Source organism: Lepidothrix coronata, unplaced genomic scaffold, assembly GCF_001604755.1.
Source record: "Lepidothrix coronata isolate B3197 unplaced genomic scaffold, Lepidothrix_coronata-1.0 Scaffold46, whole genome shotgun sequence".
Lineage (NCBI taxonomy): Eukaryota > Metazoa > Chordata > Aves > Passeriformes > Pipridae > Lepidothrix > Lepidothrix coronata.
Window position 1 is genome coordinate 5,271,975 of NW_016690226.1, and position 21,490 is coordinate 5,293,464.

Here is a 21,490-nt window from a genome sequence, read left to right on the forward strand (position 1 = left end):
CAGCTTTGTAAAGTTTAGTGCATACAATGATGATTAATAAAAATACCAAAGCTATTTTAAATGCATAATATTTGAAGAATTACAAATAATGTTCACAAATAACCTTAAAAAATAACATACAGTTTGCAAAACCTTAAAAAATATTAATATATCAGTATTTTTATTTCCTTTTTATATGTCTTTGGCTTGGAATATAACTTCAAGAAACTTCAAGTTTCATGGAATCCTGGCAGAAATTGTTGGGCCCGATCTTGTGTGGAAGATTCAGTTAAATCAAATGCAGATCTAAAAGTCAATGAGCATAAACTACACCTCAGTGAACATCTTGATTTATATGAATGGATATAATAGGTATAACTGACTCATCTACATTTTCCTGTGTCCACATCCCCAAAACCAAGTTGTTGAGATGTGAGTCCTCCCAGCTGAAGGAAACACACTATGAATTGGTGCTGTGATGGCTGATATAGGGAATGGCTGTAGTTTGCAAGGGGAGAGTGAGTCAGAATGGACAAGCCGAAACACTACAAGAAAAAATAACTTCAGCAGACTTCTGTTGCTTGCTGTATTATACTTAAAATATAAAGGTGGTGTAGCTCCTCCTTGTGTTAGCCTCAAAGTGGTACAGCGCCCACAGTTGGAAGGGGAGCCTTGTGAAAAAGTGTTTTTCCCTTTCCTCCTCTATCATCCTATCTGCTATTGCACCTCCAAGCACTGTGACACCTACAGACGCCATAATCAACAGGAGGGAATGAAACCAGCTTGAAAGGCACAAGGTTCTTTTAATATATCAGATAACGTAGCAGTTGTTCATTATGGCAAAACTTCTAGAGTTGCTTGGCTGTTCGCAACTTGTTTGTTGCACTGATGAGCTGTCATTCTTTACTTTCTTTAGCAAACACGGACAGATTTCTCCTGGGATGGCATCAACGTGAGTATGCACTACACTACCGTTCAAATTTCTAGTTATAGGAAGACCAGGATTTGTCTGCCATTGGATACAGTGGAGGCCAGAATGGAAATACGACTGAAAGTTTTTAGTGCCACTGAAATTCTGGGAACTGTCTATGATTCAAAGGATGGTGATAAATTTTTTTTTGCTTTCCGTTTTTTGCTGTCTGGCTGTCTGGCAGGTATTTAGATCTGCAGATGGCTATTGAGTTGCCTTCATCCTTTTTGGGACAAATGTGTGATGTTTCCTATGTTCTGTTTTTGAAATTTCTGGGTGCTGCTACATAAGAAAGGTATCTGTCCAGAATGTTAAGAAGATTGTTAGTCCTTGGTCATAATTTGATCTTCTCTGGGAAAAATGTCTCTCTCATATTCAGTTGCATACAGAAGTAAAAGAATTCTTAATGTCCCCCGGGGGAGATGGTCAGTACTAGTTAACTTCAGTTAACAAGCAGTAGAAAAAACAAGCAAACATTTTAACACGTTTCTTTTGCTTTTAATACCTGTGCTATGAACAAAAAAATTTGGTTTTTTTTTGTTTTGTTTTTCACAAAAGCAAAAACAACATCCTGGAAAAGGAATAATGCATATTTATGCTACCAAACTTTTTTTTTTTTTTTTTTTTTTTTTGCTCAGTAGGCTTAAAAAGTATTTTAACATAAATTAATTTGATAGTTTTGTACACTTGTAAAGGCAAGATTAGAACCTCCATTTTAAATAGTATAAATATTTTCATATTCCAGATACTTTCAAAACTTTTAAAATGTCTGTAATTTTCTGGTAATCTGTGGTTTAAAAGTGCTTCGGACACTGAATATCAAGAGGACATTTTTTTAACTAATTCTCACCCTGCTGATACTTCTTTTATTGTAGAACTTATGGCTTGGGATCTCTTACCTAGGATCAATTAGAGAAACAAGTTGTGCAGGAAAATAATGGTGCATGCAACAACTGTCTAGAAGAAATTTGTCAGATTTTTTTCCTCATTGCACCTCTGTCTATCTCAAAGCAAGGTACACAGTCATGTATCCTTAAAGATAGTAGAAGACAGTTTCCTTACTTGCAGTTTCCCATTTTCCAACCCGTTCAGAATCCATGGAGCTCTTCCGTAATGCAGCTCTTTCGCAGTGTAATTCCATAAACCTTCTTTGGTATCTAAGCTGGATCATTAATTTCCTTCTGATCCCATTCATTTCTGCCTTCATGTCATAGCTCTCCAACCTTGCAGTGGTAGAAACCCCCTGATTTTACTTTCTTTTCTGGCCGATTTCCATGAGGCAGCTCATGGCCCAGCCCGCAGGCTGTCATGGAACAAGTGGGTGGATACTGAACAGCAGTGCCCAGGCAGGAATGACCAGTGGGGGCATAGATGGACTTTCTCCAACAAGCTTCATCACCTAAGGAAATGCATCATGGAACAAGGGATGTGTTCTCACTTTTTACTGTTCTTCCTCTGCTTTGTGATTTCTTCAGCTCGTGTTACACACAGACATTCCTGGCTCCAAAGTTACAGGATGCCTGAGCTGCTGCCTTTATGCTCAGTTTCCAGAAAAACTCATCTCTCATAATTCAGCAATTGACTGGAATTATATGCAGTTCAACATCTTTAAAATGCCTTTCTTTGCCTCCAACTATTTCATTGCCCAGTTATTGCTCCACTCACTTTTTGTGAGGTCTGTGCCTGTGACCAAATGCTTGTTTTGTGTCAGGATTTAAAATTTCCGGCATCATGGTCACTATTTTTGAGTATTGTTGTGTTTCAAACATTCTGGCCTTGATTTTCAGTGAGGTTGAAATGAAGAGCAGAAGCAATGCTTGTTTAGCCCTTGTGAAAATTAAGCCTCAGATGAAATGCGTGGCATCTCTGAAGAAGCCTGATGAATTCATCTTGGGAGATTATTTTCATGATGATGTTTGTGACTGCTGACTGTCCCAGTAGTGTCCTGTCCTTGTTATTCTGGGACTTTGGATGAACATAGAGAAGACAATAAAGAAAATTAGCAGAGCCGTATATACCATGTTTATATACAGGTAGTTGTAGGTGCTTGAAACAGGACACATCACTGATACAGTCATGTTCATTTTATTAAGACCATATGAGAAGAATAAAAACCCCCAAAGTGACATATAAAAATTATTAACTTTAGTATGATGAATATATGATACATTAATTACTGTGCTTTGCCATTTGCACTGACAGCTCCCCATTGGAAGTTCCCTGAATTGTTCATCAGCCATGTCTTGGATCTCTAACAAAGAGTTGGGAACGGTGCTGCATGTCTATGAAGGACTGGCAGCAGCAAAGGGAGGCTTCTCACAGCCTGGTTCTGCCTCTCCTCTGACCTTGCCTCACTCAGTCCCAGTGCTATGCAATACCCAGTCCTGGTTAAATAGCCTCTAATTTTTCCTTTCCTTCTTTTGTTCCTATTGCTTGCTTCTGCTCCTCATCTTCCAACTACCTACTGATTTCTCACTCCAATTCACTTCCTTTTCTCCTTCCTGTATATCATTTCTTCATATTCTCTCTCTTTTCAGCTCTCCATGGAAGATACGACCTCCATCCTCCCCAAGCTGAAACGCAACTCCAATGCTTATGGGATTGGGGCTTTGGCTAAATCATCTTTCTCTGGTGAGGTCCTCAGAATTTGAGTTTATCCTTGGCAGCTTCTCTCCACAGGCCTTTGTGCCTCTTCCCATATCTCTTTGTTGCTCTCACACCTGCTCCTTTCTGACTCTCGCCTTTTCAAGGCCTTAGAGGAGTCTCCACCACCATGGTTCTAAATACAGAGATCTCATTATTATTGCCCTTTCAAAGAACAGATTTGTCTTACTCCTGTTGACTTCTCACCGTGCACCCCCACTCAGACATCTTCAGTTGCTTCCCCTCAAACAGTCTTGAGTTTAACCCCATTTTCTGTTTCTTAGTTTGTTCACTTCCAGGCTTCATCCTTCATGCCCAACTCTATCCTAAATGGATTCTAGGCAAGGAAGGAAATGGTCTTTCAGATTTTGGGTTTCCCTTTTTCCCCCTTCTGAGAGCTAGTCCAAGGAAACATGGAGAAACTCTCCTGGAGAGTGATACAGGGAAACTGGGAGACACCCAGCCGCAGGCATGAATCCTGTCAGGAAAGGAGGGGAGAAGCTCCACTTCTAAGAGAGGTAAACAGCATGGCAGACAACCATGGAACTGTGTAATAGCCCTTCCTTGTTTTCTAATGTCTGGCCCCTTAGGGATATCTCGCAGCATGAAGGACCATGTCACAAAGCCAACAGCAATGGGCCAAGGCCGTGTGGCTCACATGATTGAGTGGCAAGGCTGGGGCAAAGCCAACAGCCAGCAGCAGCAGCACACGCACGAGACAGCGCGCAAAGACGCCGACGCCTACTCAGACCTGAGTGATGGGGAGAAGGAGGCCCGGTTCCTTGCAGGTAGCACTGACTTTCTGGCATGTGGATTGGACTGGTTGAGATGACTCAGAGCAGAATCCCCGAGAGACCACGTAGGAGAGGTTGTGGGTGATTCAGATGGCCAAAACAGAGATACTTGGTGTTTGAAGGATTGCCAATGGAATGCAAATGTGAGAGGGTCAGGGCCCATTGTGGGTGATGGGTGTTGCTGAGATAGGACAAGAATGGGACAGTGTGACCAAGGATGAGGTTAAGGAGGGTGATGAGAAATGGAGACCTTCACACATCCCTATTTACCCTTCCTGTTTCCTTTGGCACAGGAGTGATGGAGCAGTTTGCTATTTCTGAAGCAACTCTCATGGCCTGGTCCTCCATGGATGGTGAGGATGTGAGTGTAAACTCAAATCAGGACAACCCAGCAAGCAACTACTCTGAGAACTATCAGGAGCTGATGGAGAGCCAAGGTGAGCTCCAGTGCTTCTTGCTAATCTTAAAACTTCCGTTTCCTCCTCTTATTTTCACGTTGCTGTCTTTCCCTTTACCCTGTTTTATTCTGCAGCCTCAATCTTTGGGGGTGTGACTAGTAGAGTCATCCCTATTTGTGGAGCTGTTCAAGGAATCTAATTATAACAGGGAGGCTCCAAAGTCCAGTTCCTTTTGCCTTTTTTGGGGCACAACTGTGGAAAGCTACCAACCGTTGCAGTCAATTGTGGATATAATCAAGGTTTTCTGCCTACTGCCTAGAACTGTGTTTTCCCTTCGCCCTCCTTCCCTCTAACGGATTCATTTACCATGTACAGTGCAGTGCCATGCACAGGCACACAGACTACCTGAATGAGCCAGCTTGGCCTAGAGAGAGTGTCTAACTGTGTGTTGTTTCCCTCCTTTACTTGCAGAGCATATGGCCCAGACGCAGTATGATAGCTGGCCTCATTCCTACGTCTCACAGGGCATGTATTGCTTAGGTTCATCTGATGCCTGGGAGGCCAGTGACCAGTCCCTCATCGCTTCCCCAGCAACTGGCTCCTACTTAGGCCAGAATTTTGATGAGTCCCAGACAAACCTTCAGGAAAGCATTTTGCTTCAGAGCAGCTTTCTCCAGCAGCAACAGCTGCAGCAACAGCGGCAGGAGCAGAACTTCATCCAGAGCACGGGGCTGGTCCACGTGTGGCCCCTGCAGACTGCTCAGAGTGGGGGTGGAGCTGAGTCCAGCACATACATGGAGGACCACATTGAGGATGAAGGGAACCCACGGCTGGAGAAGGCTCCTCTCCTGAACAAGAAGCCCTCTCCAGAGGAGGATGATGCAGTGTGCCGGGACCTGGAATCTCTATCTCCTCGAGAGGAGATGGAACATGCTGCACTGAGCCGCAAAGTCTCAGATGTCACCTCCTCTGGGGTGCAGTCCTTTGATGAGGAAGAGGGAGAAACAAATAACTGATGCTTTCTGTGAAGTTCTCATCACTGCTGAACAAAGAGAGGGGTGGCAAGGAATGAAATTACAGGGATTCTTCTCTCCAGCTCCCCATATTTCTGAGGAGGCACACCTTCCATTCTTGACATTTAATTATTTTTTTAAACAAGAGGAAAATCTCAAAGTGATTGACATATAAAAACCTCTTCTCCCCTCCCCCATGGACATATATTTTGGATTTTCATTGCTCTGGGCAACATGTGAGGTGCTTGTAGAGGTCTGGATTGGTAAATAATTTCTAAATCTTTTTAATACAAAGTCTTGGCTCTTGATACAAATTCTTCTGGTACAGGGGATATGGCTGATGAGGCAGACTGGGTATAGGGAGCGACTATGTGGCTAGAATTCATCTTGGCAGAATGGATGGTGTTCTGTGCACATGGTCCCCTTTGATGGAATATGTGAATATAAACTGGTTTAAAATGAAGATTTGGCTTTGCAAATATAGATTGCACTAGTATTGTGTGATTGTGACCAATACAGACTATAAGGCTGTATTCGATACATATTGTACTGAAATGAAAGTTTGCTGTGTAACCAGATCCTCAATAGCACCTTGATACAAAATGGTAGGTTTCATGGATACAAACTGTGCTCTGTGGGCACGGGCTATGCTGCTGTACAGATGGTGTGGCTCTGTGGGCCAGGCTCTGCTGTGGCATGGGGGAATGGATGCAGATGTGAATCTAACCCTGTTCTCAGATATTCATGTTTTGGTTTCTTTCATTTATTTGTTTCTTTATTTGACATTTCTGCCTTCCCAGGAGCTGGCAAGAGCGGTGTGTCCTTTTGGTATTGGGCACTGGAAGGCAGTGGAAAGGACATTTTCAGCCTCGGAGATAGTAATAAAAAGCTGACTCTTGCAGGAGGCTTGAGAACATGTCCATCTTGGTGCTGCTGCTGCATCTTTCTGTATTCTCCCTTGCCAGTGGTATGGGGAGACCCAGAGAGTAGGCAACAGATCCAGGAACAGCGTGTACAGCTATGAGATCACAGATACCCAGTTTACATTAGAGTTTTCAGCTTTTGCTTTTTTTTTTTAACCTTTTTATATTGCTGGATAAGTGTTAATAACAGAGCAGTTAATAATAGGAAAGGCCTGTACTCCAGTCATGACTTAACAGAAATACTGTTCACTTCCCATTTCTGCCACTCCTTCTACAGTGCCAAATGTAGCTGGAGGAAAAGCGGTGAGAGGAAGTTTTCTCCTCCTATTTGTCTTCTTCCTGCCTATGTTTTCTTTTGTTTTCCCACGCCCAAGCAGTATCAATAATCCTCAGTATTTGGTCTGTTTGTTTTTCCCTCCCATCTCTTTTTTAGGTGTGGAGAAAGCTGATTTCAGGAGTTTTCCCTATTTTTACGGGTTCTACATTTTTTGTTAAAAAAACGTGGTTCATTGACTAGGGGAATTTGGTCTCTTGCAATTCCTCGCCATGTTTCTACAGACCTCCTTTTGGGAGGAAGAGGTTTTGAAAGGAAATTGTCTCCTTTTGAGCTCTCGCCAGAAAAAAAAAACCAGAGACAAAAGCAAAAATTGTACAAGGTTATTGATTTTGCTGAAGAACTGAACAGAACCAGCAGAGATTACCCAAATGCTGAGTTTTAATTGCAAGACATCTTGCAAAAAAGCATCGGCAAAGCATGGGTGTAAATCAGATGCTAAATCTGATGAGCTAGAGAAATGAATTTGCCTGGGCACTGCCATACTGTTCCAGGGGCAACTCTTTCTCACTTACTCTGACTCATATCTGCTCTGTTTAATTCATGATACATTTGTTTTTTCTTTGCCTCTTCTTCAGGCTTGTTGTGTTTTTTGGATGACAGGAGAGTGATGCATGCTCCTTCCCTGCTTCAGATTTGCAGGGAAGAATGTCTAAGGAGAATAAATTGTGACTGAAGTAATACCATCAAGTCTCAGAGTTCAGACAGCTCCTGGCAAGCAAAGCAGGTGACATCCAGGAATTACGAAAAGTAGGAATGGGGCTCTCAGGTAGAACTTTACCCCACTCAGCTTTCTCCCACTTACACTGGCAGCTGCATGAAGAGGGACTCCTCTTTCAATAACTAAGTCGTTCCAGCAAAGTCCACTTCAAGCGGATCTGTCTTCCCTCTCCTGCATCTCTAAAGGAAAGACCTTTGGGATATTTAAGTAAGATTGGTAATTTGGTGTAGGTAAGAGGGAAAAGTTTTTGTGATCATCTTTTTTTACTCATTTGTTTGGTCTTGCTTACATCTCTCTAAGGAGGTAGCTCTTCTCCTGAATGATGACCTTTCAATATCTCTTCAAAGATGTTTACACATTCAGGTGCTAACCTCCCCTGGGCAGGAGGGTTTGATAAATATGATCTTCTATAATTCTTGCAGGGCCAGTGCTAGCTCATTGTCCTGAACTGGTTTGGGTCTAGCCTTAGAGCGGGACCTAGGAAATCACGCTAGACAGAAAAGGGAGATGGGGCAAGTGCCAAGAGCACATCAGCAGATGACAAATGAGTGTTAACCTTTTCTTATTTCTTTTTTAAAAATCCTTCAGGGAAACAAACATTTGTTGGGTATGTTTCTTTCTGGGAGATTTGGGTGGCTTCTTGTTTTCCTCTCCAAACCATTTTGTTCCCATGTGCCTCTCCAGGAGCAATCTGGATGTTTACGGTGACTTTAGAGTAGCTTCTAATGATCCCTCTGTGTTGTTTACAGGACTGGGACAAGTGGGTCAGCTTGTCCAGGCCTTCTTTTTCTTTAATATGGACATGTGGTACATTTACTAAGATGTGTGACTCATGTCTAAAAGATGTACATTATCTCCGTGGAAGACAGTGACAAGGAATTATCTACATGGGAAGAAGTGTGAAAAAAATTAACCTCTGTGGAATGGGATAGAGAATTATACCCTACTGTATAATTCCATAACCTGATCTCTAGAAACCTGTAGATAGCCTCATTCTCTGTGAATACAGACTGGTTTGAACACTACTCTCTGTAAAAACTTCCAAACTTACTAATTTTTTTTTTCATAAAGGTCTTGACTTTCTGTGAATAATAAAATTTCAGCCTTTTCCTGAAAGAAAGAAAAAGGCTATTTTCCGTGACCTCTCCACAATCCAAAAGAGAAATGTATCTGTATTTGCTAGGAGCTTGACCAGAGAGAGCAGATCTGCCTATCTACACTTGTCACCTGCGTGAGCATCCCGAGCTGAACTGGAAAGGCAGTTTGAATCTCTTTGAAAGTGGAAAATTGTTTGTATAACCTTTTCTTATGTAACAGGCCTGCTGGTTGTGTGTATCCAATATTAGAGAGAGACCTGGAACCTAGTGTACGTTTCCCAGAAAAGCTGTTATTATGTAGATACACCTATTCAAGCATATGGGAGGCACAGGTGCTCTGTGAGTGAAATTTGGCCTGCAATCCTTTATCCTGGTGAGGAGGGATGAGTTGGAGAGAGTCCAGCCAAATAGTCAGAGCCCAAATTGTATTTGTGAGGCTGAAAATAAGACGAAAGGTAAGCTCAATATTCTTGATCTGCAGTTACTAAGAAACTGAGCCTGCTGTTTGTTTCCACAAACCTTTTGTAAAGCAGAGCTGCACTACAGAAAAATTTGGATATTCTTGAAGCAGTGGAGGTAGAAGATTCTCATCTTTTCCCCAAGCCTTTGTCTTCAATAGTAACTTGTTGAAATTATTATGCTAAACACAAAGAAAGCTTAAACACAAGTGACCCTAATTTAAAAGCTTCCACTGCAAGAAAATTCTCTCTTGTTCCTTTTCCCATGATTGCTCATATCTGATTACACTATTTCATAAGTTGTTGGGGTTTTTTTATAAATCTGAAGCTTTCTTTATAAGCCTTCTGAGTTCTCTTCAACTCCATTACCTCAGACTCTGGGATGGAGAAGTCAGTCTGCTCCTTTCAGTTTCTGTGCCTCTAAATTACCATCACCTTCTTCTGGAAAGCTGCTGACAAGTCACCCACTTGCTTTCCCCCTTAAAAACTTTAATGTCACCTTTAGCGACAGTCTTGCAGCAAAGAACAGTTTAACCATGCTTCTAAGCTGATCCAATGGTCAGCTGCTGTGAAGGAAGGCAGCCCTTTGCCCTGGCTGTGCTCACCTCCCACAACCCTTGTGCTGATGCTGATGCACAGTTGACCCACAGCAAACCATGCACTTTTACCCTACTATAAAAGTGAAGAGGGAACAGCTGTAAGCAGAGGGGGAGATAGTGCTATTCACAGCAGCTGGCTTTCCTTTATATCAGGTTAGGGAAACAGGGAAAGTGCACTTTGAAGTGGCATCTTCATGATGAATCTAAGCTGCTCGAAGGAGCTGTCATGCCTCCTCCTTTCCGCCAGCACCAGCTGTGTACTTCTACTGCCTAAAAAGCACCAGCGCTAGCACTCATTTGCCTGCTCAGGAACTGGTCCCATTGAAAACTAACCCAGTCCCCTATCAAAATAAGGGTTTCAGTGGGATGAACTCTTCATATCACTTCACTTGGTGAGGCAAGCATCACTGAGGGCTGGTAAAATGTGCAGATGGTCATGTGGAAGACTGGTTGCCAATGCAACTTAAATTGGCTTAAGCCAATTGTGAAGTACCTGTCTGAAAAGAATAAGCCCAGCTGGGGCACCATGAAGGACATATTTCCCTTTCTCTCCCATAGTGTTTTTCTTGGAATTTCTAGTATGCTCTTGATTTGGTGTTTGTTGTTATTTATGCTCTGTTATTTCCCTCACTATTCCCTTCCTTTCCAAAGGCTCCTTTGAGATAAACCCTTGCAAGGGACAGGAGGACAGGAGTAACTTGATAGATGCATGGAATTAATAAAATTAACATGCATAAATCTTATATGCACTCAGTGATTAAACTCCATGGCAGCTAAAGGTACTGATAAGTCTTATCCTGTAATTGCAAGAGGAGAGCCTTGTGCAAGAGTGAAGCACAGCTGGAGCAAGGGAGGCTTATTCCTGTCTTTAAGCCAGTTCCAATCTAGTGTGAGATCCAGAAGAGCACTTCTCACCTACACAGAGTCTGTGTGTGCTGTACTGTGTACAGCAACAATGAAAAAATGTTAGTTGTAGCCCCAGAGAGGAGAACCAGAGAGAGGAAATTGTTCTCTTAGTTGGACAGAGGTATGAGGTATGGTGGTGAGGCAAGGTAGTGTGCAACAGTACAGGCTTGTGGACATCTGTGTGTGCTCTGTGCAAGGGCAAGGAGAAGTCTAGCTAGAGAGGGAAAGACATCGAGAGAAAGGCTCGGGAAAAAGGTCAAGAAAAGCTAAATGTCTTTTGTTTACACAATTCGGGTAGGAAGCTTCATGGCAGACTTGCTGCACAAGCTGTAAATCCAGGATTGTTGCAGCTTATAGTACTCCTTAGTCCAAGCCACACTGTTTTTTCTGTAAGACAAAGTGATAGGAAAGGGTACCTGCTAGCTTCTTTTCATTATCTTTGAAAAACCATTCTCAACATGCTTAGTTCTTCAGGGAAATCTTATGAGAAATACACCAAGTAAGAACTTACTCCTTGTCCAGATGAAGTTAATGTGAGTTTTGTTCTCATTGGAAACTTAAAATACCTAAATTCAGCTCAGTTTGCCTTAACTGATGTATTGATAATTGTCTGGAAGGAGAAACTCAAATAAATCCACCTCTAAATGCTATAGAAAGCAGAGCAACATTGACGTAGTCTAAGCTCTTCCTTCTGATTTCTCCCAGGTGGAATTTCCAGTGTTTCTTGTTCAGACAACTCTGGCATGTCTTCTAAATTAACTTTTTGACTTTTTCTAAAAGAAAAAGAAAAAAGAGGGGGAAAAAGCTGGTGCCCTTACATCTAGAAAAATGTAACTAAGTAACAGTTTCATCTTTGATTTTCCTCCCCTGTAGCAATCTGACAGGGAAAGATTTCTATGCCATGGCTCAGGGAAAGGAAAAATAAACAGGGGAAATGTGAGTAAAATAGTGCCTATTAGAACTAAACATATGTGTAGGACAGACTACAGTCATTAAAGCACAGTCTCAAATATGATTGCAAGCTGTAAAGTCAATGTCAGGTGCCTCTTTTGTATCATAGGCTTTTCCCAGGCTAAGTAGCGCAGGAGCAGAAGAGCTGGACTTGTGTGCCGGATCAATGTCTCTCTTTCTCTCAGAGTTTGTCATGGAACCTGGAGACACTACACTCTTTCAGCAGCACAACCAGCTCCATGAATTGACAGGTGTAGGCATGAAGACAAATGGTTATTGTGTTAACAAATGGACATGGACGATTTGCACTTGGAACATTAGGGTCTATTTACATCCTTGCACTGGCATTGTTCCCCAGCATAGGCAGATCAAAGTGTTATCTTTTCCTTGGAAATGAAGAGAAGCTCTGTGATTGTCAGTGTTGGTCTGCACAAAAGAGAATAAATATGTGATATATTTTTCCAGTGCAGATACTCGTTGTTGGAAGAGGAAAAATTTGGTCCGAGAAAGATTATGTTTACTAAAACTGTAAAGACTTGTTCAAGACTGTTCTCAGTGCAGATACTATAGAATCACAGAATGGTTTGGGTTGGAAGGGACCTTAAAGGTCGTCTAGTCCAACCCCTCTGCCATGGGCAGTACTTACCTATTGATAAGTAGTAACTGCTGTCTTCTAGGAAGAGAGAGATTACAGTGTTCTGTGGATCTTCCTCATCTCCTTTGACTGGGGACATTTTAAATGCCCTCTGAAACCTAGTCTTGTTTTTGCTTTCCCATAATGGATCAAATGTCCATGCTAGCAAGACAATAAAGGCTTTTCTCCATTATGTAGACAAGATCATGCATGAAGATTTGCTTCTAATAAGATACAGGCATCTAGTCCAGATTCATTGGCCTTCTGGGTTCATTTTCATTGGGCATGGAAATCTGGTCATGAGTTGGAGGCCAAAAGGTTAAGAACCCTCTTCCAGAGAGCCCTGCCAAGTTCCCATGAGGCAAGTACAAGTGGATTTCCCTTCCTTTCAGATACTGCATGCTTGAGCAATGTAGCAAGCCAAAAGCTCTTTTGCAGGTATATATTCTTGTTTGGCTTTAATTTTTCTTCTCTAATTTGTGGATGTTGTGCATGATTGGAGGTCTCTGGGAATCCCTACATTATAAAATTGGGACTCAAAATAATTTAATGAGGAACAGGATTTCTCTTGTTTCGGCTCTTTTTTAGATATAGGTGGGTAAAGACTGAGGTTTTGGGAGGTACAAGGGTGGTGGATGAGAGTCTCAGGGGTGGCATGCAGAATGGATTCCTGAAGCATGTATAAAAATAACTAAAGGCTTGGGTCTTTAAATGTTATATTCTCAGTATCTGAAACTACTTTAGCATAAGTGTATGGGACAATGGAGGTTGCTGCAAAGCAATTTTAAAGAGCTTCCCCCAAGCCTGTACACTTTGTGTAGCGGGGAGGCTGCATGGTGATTATATTTATTCTTTCAAGCTAGTGTTTACAGAGGTGTTTGGGAAGAAAGTACTGAATTGAAGTAAAACAAGGGAAAGGGACCCGCTATTGAAAGCTTTCATCCTTACCTTGTCCCACCCTAGCCCTTAATAACTAAAATGAGTCTGATTTGCCTTTGGTCTTCCAGCTCCAAAACATGTTTGCCTGAAAATTTTTGTTGGATATACTTCGCATGTTTTGATAATGTGACTTATGAGATAACACTTCTACAAAGATATATATAAATACATACATGTACAACCACATGCATACATGTGCACACACTACATATAGACTTAGAAATTTATATGGCACTACACACCTCCATGCCTGTATGTGGCAGTAACCACAGTAAAGGAGGGGAGGTAGCTCAAAATAGCATGTACAGTCCTTTATGGAGTTGTTATTAAACAGAATGTGGTCTTGGCATCCTGGCTGGTGGAAGTGTTTTATTTCTGTGGGACTGATTCCAGGGGAGTTGCGTCTCAGGAAGGAGGATCCTAGGAAGAGGGGGTGGGTTTCCATAGTCGGATGGACCATGTTGAAAAGGATCCGTGGTGGCTTGGAGAAGCATTCCAGAGTAGGAAATATCTGATACGCTCTTTCTAATTAAGAAGATAAGAATGTTTGAGTATACAGAGCTAAAATCTAATGTGTGTCTGTGACTACCATGACACGAATCCCAGGCCATTGTGGCAGATTTGAGGATAGATAGCATCACATCAACAGAATCCTCTAGTTTAGCATAGAGTGAGTTTTCCTGTTACACTGGATACATGTAAGTTTTGTCCCGATATTGGTGACATGCAGACACATCTGGCACAGAGTTGGACAAGTTTCACAGCAGCAGGTTAGGACTGGACACAAAGAGGAGTTTGATGCTTAGGCACTGACTTTGGGTAGCACAACTCTGAGTTCACATTTCAGTTTTAAATCAGTGCTTCTCAGCTTGGTGTTCTCTTAGCAGATTGGGGAATTAGTTGACCCAGAGGGAAAGGAACATCTCTGCACTTCCAACACTGTTGTATCATCTGCTTCTGATCTAGGACATTAGGCCAGATCCAGTAGCTATTTGTTTGCCATATGAGACTTTTAAATTCTAGTCATAAAAGATATATATTTCCTTGTCAAGATACTTGTGCTTTTCTACTGGTTCTTCCAGGGGCTAGGCAGTGTCCCTTTGCCGTGCTTAAGGCATAGCATATTTCACAATCAGGACTATTTAGGTGATCATTGCTTTCTGTATTCTATTTGAAGTTAATTTGCTTCTTTCCAGTTTACCTGCTTTTGCTACTTGAATAGATTGCCACCCACCACTCGGTATGTATATCTGCATAATTATGTGCATATAATTAATTTTGACTTGCATAAGACACACTTAACTTCTTCAGGGTTTTTTTTATTTTTTTGTCAATCCTTGTAAGTCCCACAGTACTCTCTCCTGGTTTTGTGGAGGGTTTTCTGTCTTTTGGGGTTTTTTCCAGATGGCCTTTAAATTGTCACTACTGGGTTTTTTTAAACATGTGCCAGATGAAATCAGTTGTTCCACATTTGTTTAAGTCCTTGGGAAAATAGGATTTTTCTGGGCCTGAAAGTCGTATCTCTGCAATGTCTTTTTTTCTTAATTTCACATTATGCTATGAAGATGATGTCCAGCTGCTGAGTGCTTCACCTAAAAGAACTCTTTTACCATCATACTAGGCTAGACATATCCCTCAGTTAGGTTTGTCTCCTCTGGATTTAGCTGCTTAGCCCCAACATGAATCTTATTCTATGGTGTCTGCCTCAGGCTCTGATTTCCACTTTCTGCTTATTTCTCTGTTTAGACTAGATGGCAAACCTACCATATGTTTCTCTCATGTTACTGTTTTACAATTTCTCCTATCTTACTTCTAAGTCGTTTATGAAAACAGTAAATAAAAAGGGCATAAGAGCATTTTTGCTGCACACCTCACTGGATCTGCACTATGCCAGCTGCAAGGGTATTTTCTACACAGTTCCTCAAACAGTTCATATCTTCTGTGCCAGAGAAATTGCAAATTTGATTTAAGCATAAGATTCTGTGACATGTTTGGTCATAATCCAACCATCTCAGCTCCCATTTCTTTTCACAGCCCATTTGCTTAAGTGCACTGTAGAAGTTTGAGGGGGAGAAAAAAAAGCAGATTTTTTGGTTTTTTTTTTGCAAATGCATTCCTCATAAATCTTCCATTACTGTCTTTTGCATTTGTTTCTGTGTGGAAAAACTGAAAAGCTTCTAATTTGAGTTCGTGTGACTTAATTTTTGAATATATCTCAGTATGTCTTGTATTTTTACCTTCTGTTCTTCAGACTTAGTAGCTATCCAGTAAATAGTCAGATATTAGCAGTGTTTGGGTTGTTGTTCATGTAAAGCAGGCAATTCACATTTTCATTTCTCTACATTCTGTTTTCTTTATAAATTTGCTACAGGACTTTTCCTCAGCATACATTGTCTTCTATATCAGGTGCAATCCTTCAAGTTGGCTGAATATGTTTCAGTAAATGGTTTTACTGTGGAACAGAAAATGTTTGCACAAGCAGCACGCCAAAACAGCTGGGATGTGAACAAATGCTCATTTGAAAGGCCAGTGCTTGAACTAGTAATAGGTTTGGCTGAGACTGGCTTCAGGTAGCTTTCACACTAATCCCAGCAGTGGCCCCAGCAGTGTCTTTAGTTGCTTGTCTCTCCATGAGGCTGCACCGCGACTTAGTGACTTCCAGCAAGCTGAGTGAAGGGGAGATTTGGTTCAGGGCACAGGCAACTGAATTGCAGAGCTTTCTGCTATTGCACAGCTGTGATTTGAAGGAGGTGATGTTTGAGTGTGTGTGAGTACACATGCACAGAGTTGTCTGTCCAGTGGCAGGGGGAGAGACACAGAACAGCCTGCGGCTTTTGATCAGGACCAACTTAAGCTTGCCTCTCACAAATAAAGCCTTAAAAAGTTTTGCATCATGTGGCTTAAGGTATAAAATATTTTTCTCTGAGAATACTAATGCTCAGGCATGGCTTTTAGGTGGAAATATTGATTATTGGTCTCCAGTGTTTATTAAATTTTTATGAGAGCTGTGCCTAGATATGTGCTTATGTGACCATGAATAACTTAATTCTTGCTGCGACCATATTTTTAATAGTGTGTTTTTCATTATACCCTTCCTGGGGTTGGACTAATTTGGCAAAGAGGAATCTTTACTTGCTCAGCTAGTTATTGCCCTGTCTTGTACTCTTTGGCCACAAAACACACACTTCTATACAGTGTTTGTATAACTGGGAAGAAGAGGGAAGTTATTTTCATGGACTCTACCTGTCTCTCTATTTCTGCTTGTACTATGTGGTTTTATCCTTAGGCTTAGCAAACTAGAATTTTTCTTAGTCTCAAGTAATTTGCCAACCAAAAAAGTTACATTGTTCAGGCAAATTTTTCTTATTGTCCAATAGTGCATCTCCATGTGTTTTCTCCTTCATCCGACTCATGACTACGTCTCTTAGCCTTGTCATAGCTACCCAAAGCCCTACCTCTTATCTACCAACCTTAAGTCTCCCCTATTTTTTTAATTCTTTATATTGATGCATTTAAAAACAAATCTTCTGCTTTCACCTTTGAATGCCATGTGAGAGTTCTATTTTTTGCTAGATTAAAATTTAAGACATAACTTCTCGCCTTCATTTACTTCAGTGAACTGACAATTAGTTGAAATTAAGATTGCACTTATTTTGAAGATACAAGGTCAAAGGATTTTATTTAGTTTTTCTTTAGTTGTTTTTGATGGTGGTGTTTACCCCAGATTTTCTGCTCTGATGGAGATATTTCATTGTGGTGTTCTTCTCATACTGTTATATATTGGGTGCTGTCTCAGTTTAACGAGACAGCAGTGTTTACTAGGGAGAGCGAGTTCCCTTGACAAGTGTCAGTTTACTACACATTTTACACCTATTAAAGTACTTGGCATCAGCTCAGTGAAGATTTTATTGGTAAAATGGAAGTGGAAATAACTTCAGCCTTTGCAGACCATCTTTGCAGTATGTTTTTTGTCCCATCCTGACTCCCTATGCTTTTTCATGTATGAATACAGGTGAGAAAATGGTGCAGATGAATGCTGCTTCTGTTCCATGGGTGTAGGCAATACCTGCAATGGATCTTGAGTAGTGTCTACAAGAAGCAGCAGTTACACTCACCTTTCAGTTTCCCCACAGAGAGAAATCCAGCTTCTCATAGGAAGCCTGAGAAGCTAAAGGCAATAGGAATGGAGAAATACGCGTGTGTGAATGTGTGAGCACACATGTGTGCATGTGTATTGTCAGGTGACAAATCTCAAGAAGCTTTCCAGGTTAGCTTGTGTCTTACTCCAAGCTCCCCAAGCCTTTCCATGTGCATCATTTTTGTTCCAGCTTCATCTCCCCCAGCTCACAGTCTGTCTGTAATGACTCACATGCTCACTGGCTTTGATTTAGACTCCATCTGCTTTCTCAGCTAGTCAAAATCCCAGTTCTTCTGTAACACACTGTAGGAGAAGTGTGGGACTGGAGCAGAACATGTATCTGTATTCAGGAGAGAAGAGGGGGAGGTGTATTGACTCCAGTCTCAAAATTTCTCCTTGTCTCATCTATCTCAGTGGAAGCATTTGTTTAAGCTAGAAAATGTAAATCTGCACTGTAAGGCTGGGGATGACTTGTAGAAACTCGTCGTTCGTGAGGGTTCATGGATCCTCAGATCTGATTTGGTCTCAGTGTTGTCACTCACTGCACATTTGTGTGGGTTTAAAAGGAATGTCCTTTCTCCTTTGCTTATATAAAGGACTATCACAGTTCCCTGAGAAAAAAAAGCAGTTGTTTTGCCTCTTCTCTGCAGGCAGCAGAAGGTGACACAAAGGTAGCGGGGAGGCTGTGTGCTGATGCCTGGCAGACAGAAATGTGCCCCTCTGGTGGAGGCAAGCAGCTGGTGTGTGCAAGAGACTTGCCCTCAGATCAGTGTTGTCTTCTCACAAGGACAGGGGGACTCTGGGAGGACAGAAGAAAGGGAAAGGCTGTCCCCAGTTAGCTCATAAAGGTGGATCATGTTCCAAAGACAATACACAGCTGGAATTCAGAGCTGGTGGGCTCTGAATTCCAGGCAGCAGAAATAAATTTTTCCCTCTTCAAGAGACCAGCTGGTAGCATTTTCCTTCTACTATAATCTTGTCACAGACTCTCCCACCCATAAGCATCATCAGAGAGGAATTGGTGCAAGGTCAATGTCAATCCTTGGAATTAAAGCCAGGAGGGAATTTTCCTTTGGCACCTGGGTTAGAGGTAATGATATTTTTGACTTGCTACTGAGAGGTTGTGGAAAATTACCTGTTAAGGTGAAACTGGTCACTCTAAGTTAGGTAATGCTATAATAATATCAGGAAAGGGGATGTCACCCAGCATCTGGGAGAATACCCCCAAGAACATATTCTCCAAGCCTGGATTTCTTCTCTGTTGCTGGTAAGTGGAAACTCATCCAATAGGCCTCTTGGGATTGCATATAAGTGCCATGAGACACCAAAAATATGATAGAAAGAGATGTAGACTATTAGAAGAAAGCTGCAGAATACACAGAATTTGATTTTGCCTATTTACTGAGAAAACCTCACAAGAGCGGTGAGTTAAACAAACCAGCATCTTATCTTTGGATGCTAAGATTTTGCATGCATGACACGAACTGACAAGACATCTTTTTGCAAGATGCAGATCAAGATCTGCTCCAGATTTAGAACTGGAATAGAGAGGGATGCTGTAGACAAGGGTTGAGGTCTCTGCTGTTAGTCACAACGGAGAGAAGCTGGCAAAAGTGAGAGCTGGAATTCTCAGATATGAGGTATGCAGAAATATGTGGAAAGTAGGCAGTGCAGAATTAGCAGGAAAGAAAGCAGTTTTCAGAAAGAAACCTGTTTTCAAAGTGTAGAAAATGCGGCTTCCCTCTGCTATATTTCTTGGCAGCCTGCAAACACTCCATATTTTTTTTTTTATTTTGAGTTCTTGTATTTTAAGACTATAACTGTGGAAAAATTGTGAACAGTGATTCAGAGAGACAAACACAGGTATTTGAAATATAAGTACATATATGCTGCTTTACTCCTCTTCCCCCAACACTGAGAATGCCCCCACTTGAAATTTTCACATTCTGTTTAAAAATTCCAGAGATTAGGGGAAAACAAAGAGGCTTTTCTCCCTTCCAGTGCTTTCTGGCTGAATTCAAGACATGAGACATATACCAATTATTTTCCTTCTATCTGTTTTTAGGGCGTGGCTCAGCTAAAGGACAGAGGAGAAGCTCCTAACTGCACCCCCATCCAGGAAAATCCCAGAGTAAATATTGAGAAAGAATAAAAATGTTCTACATGGGAATGTTTGGGGGGGATGCAAGATAAGAGCTAGTAGTGAAAAGGAGCTGCAGCAACATGGACAGGATTGCAGTCAGAAGCAGCAATATGCTTCTAGGGTGGGGGCCTGGCTGTGTTACACTGGTGTGTGCAGGCCAGGTGTGACTGTAAGGATGACAGCAATGGTAAATGAGAAGAACTGCTCCTCTTCCACTTTCCACATGGCAGATTGACCCAGAGCATCCCGACTGTGTCCAGCAGTATTCATATCCTGTTACAACCCCTTCTGCTGCGTTATGTAGACATGGCAGAAGCCTAAGCATTATGAGCCTGTACTTTGGCACCTTCCAGTCCACATCCGATGCTTGCACACACCTGTATAGTCCAACAGCCCAACAGTCTTTGTACAGAGACAATGCAGCAGCAGAAAGGGTTGGTCTGATGCCCCTCCTCCCAGCTGAATCATACCTCTGTGGGGATTGCAAAGAACATCCAAAAGCTTCTCTTTGAGGAGCAAACACAAGAAGACTGGCTCACTGAAGAGTGTGATGGACTACTACCCTCACACCAGTTATAAGCGGACATCCTCATCCTCATCTTCATCTTCATCCAAGTCGGTGGTGCGGAGGCTTATGTCCTTGAGGATGTCTGAGATGTTTTCAGCAACTGGCCCTGTAAGCTCCATCTCTTCCAACTCAGTATCAGTGCCATAAGTGGAGCACGGGACTTCCCCCTCGTCATGCGAGTGTGAGGGCTGCGGGGAGTCCGGGCAGGGAGGCAGTGGGCTCTCCGTGCCCAAGGGCGCTGCTTGCTGTGCTGCCACCATGCCATTGTCCTCCCGGCTCCACGCCTGAGTGACCTGACTGACCTTCTCAGTTTTGGTGGAAGTCCGGCTGGTATTTCGGAAACTGGCAAGGGGTGGGCGGAGACGAACCCCAGAGCGCGTGGAACCTTCTATCGCCTTCTGGAGCTGTAAGAAGAGAAAAAGTTCAGAAGAAACAAATGAAGAGAAGGGTGATCCAACCTTACTCAGCAGAAGTTCATCTACTCCCCAGGGCAAAGGGACCACAAACAGAGTCATATCTCTAGCTCTGAGGCGTATGGAGATAATCTTTTACATTGGTCGTGTAATGAAAAATTCCATGGTAAATAACAAATTCCACACCACTTTCAGAAACAGCAATAGCCACTCAGTAAAGAGCCCTACATTCACGAAAAGGATGAACCTTCTAACATTCTTGTAAACGACACCTGCTGCCTCCTCTGAAATGCAGTCATCCATTCCTCTACATGGCTTCCAAAGAGTTGATTCAGAATTCAACACTGGACTGAAAATGCAGCAATTATAATTATAAATATTCCCAGCTGGAACTTGCAGCACCTGTAAGGTATTGCAGTGATCCACAGGACATTTGCAGTTAATTAAGAGGATGGTAAGGGATCTGTACTTACCTCTTCCAAAGCCAACACTCCCCTCAGCTTCCCCATACTGGTTACATAGGCATGGCTGAGGCCCAGTAATGAGAACAATGTATGCGTCTATGAGCAAAACCACAAAAGACCATTTTAGGGATTTTGGAAACTGGTAGCATGGTACTTGGTGCTAGAGCTGGTACTTGGGATTTAGAAATGGGAGTCACAAAGGCATGCAAGTCTGCAGTTATCCCAGTGAGAAACTGCCTTCCCCTTTTGTATTTGCCAAATGCTGCTCTTTGGTCCTTCTGCTGTGCAGCCATAGTTGGGAATGCGTTGATGATGGAGAACATCATTCTCAAGGTCACTCTCATCCTGCATCTGGCAGAGATTCACATGCAATACCCTGTGTTGTGTATTTGAGGACTTACACAG

At 42.1% G+C, this 21,490-nt stretch overlaps 2 protein-coding genes across 6 annotated transcripts in view; one reads left to right on the forward strand and one right to left on the reverse strand.

The window, feature by feature from the left end:
- The window catches only part of FAM131B (family with sequence similarity 131 member B), a 50,391-nt gene extending 36,686 nt beyond the window's left edge, over positions 1–13,705 (forward strand). For both annotated transcript variants that reach the window (XM_017814712.1, XM_017814711.1), the window contains exons 3-7: positions 896–931; positions 3,487–3,580; positions 4,183–4,380; positions 4,680–4,823; positions 5,256–13,705. In XM_017814712.1, the coding sequence (XP_017670201.1) occupies positions 896–931; positions 3,487–3,580; positions 4,183–4,380; positions 4,680–4,823; positions 5,256–5,800 (1,017 nt within the window). In that variant the 3' untranslated portion in view covers positions 5,801–13,705. The remainder of the gene's footprint in view (positions 1–895; positions 932–3,486; positions 3,581–4,182; positions 4,381–4,679; positions 4,824–5,255) is intronic.
- A 5,175-nt stretch (positions 13,706–18,880) lies between these two features.
- The window catches only part of CLCN1 (chloride voltage-gated channel 1), a 57,970-nt gene continuing 55,360 nt past the window's right edge, over positions 18,881–21,490 (reverse strand). For all 4 annotated transcript variants that reach the window (XM_017814684.1, XM_017814681.1, XM_017814683.1 and 1 more), the window contains exons 22-23: positions 21,095–21,181; positions 18,881–20,612 (exon numbers count right to left, since the gene is read on the reverse strand). In XM_017814684.1, the coding sequence (XP_017670173.1) occupies positions 20,214–20,612; positions 21,095–21,181 (486 nt within the window). In that variant the 3' untranslated portion in view covers positions 18,881–20,213. The remainder of the gene's footprint in view (positions 20,613–21,094; positions 21,182–21,490) is intronic.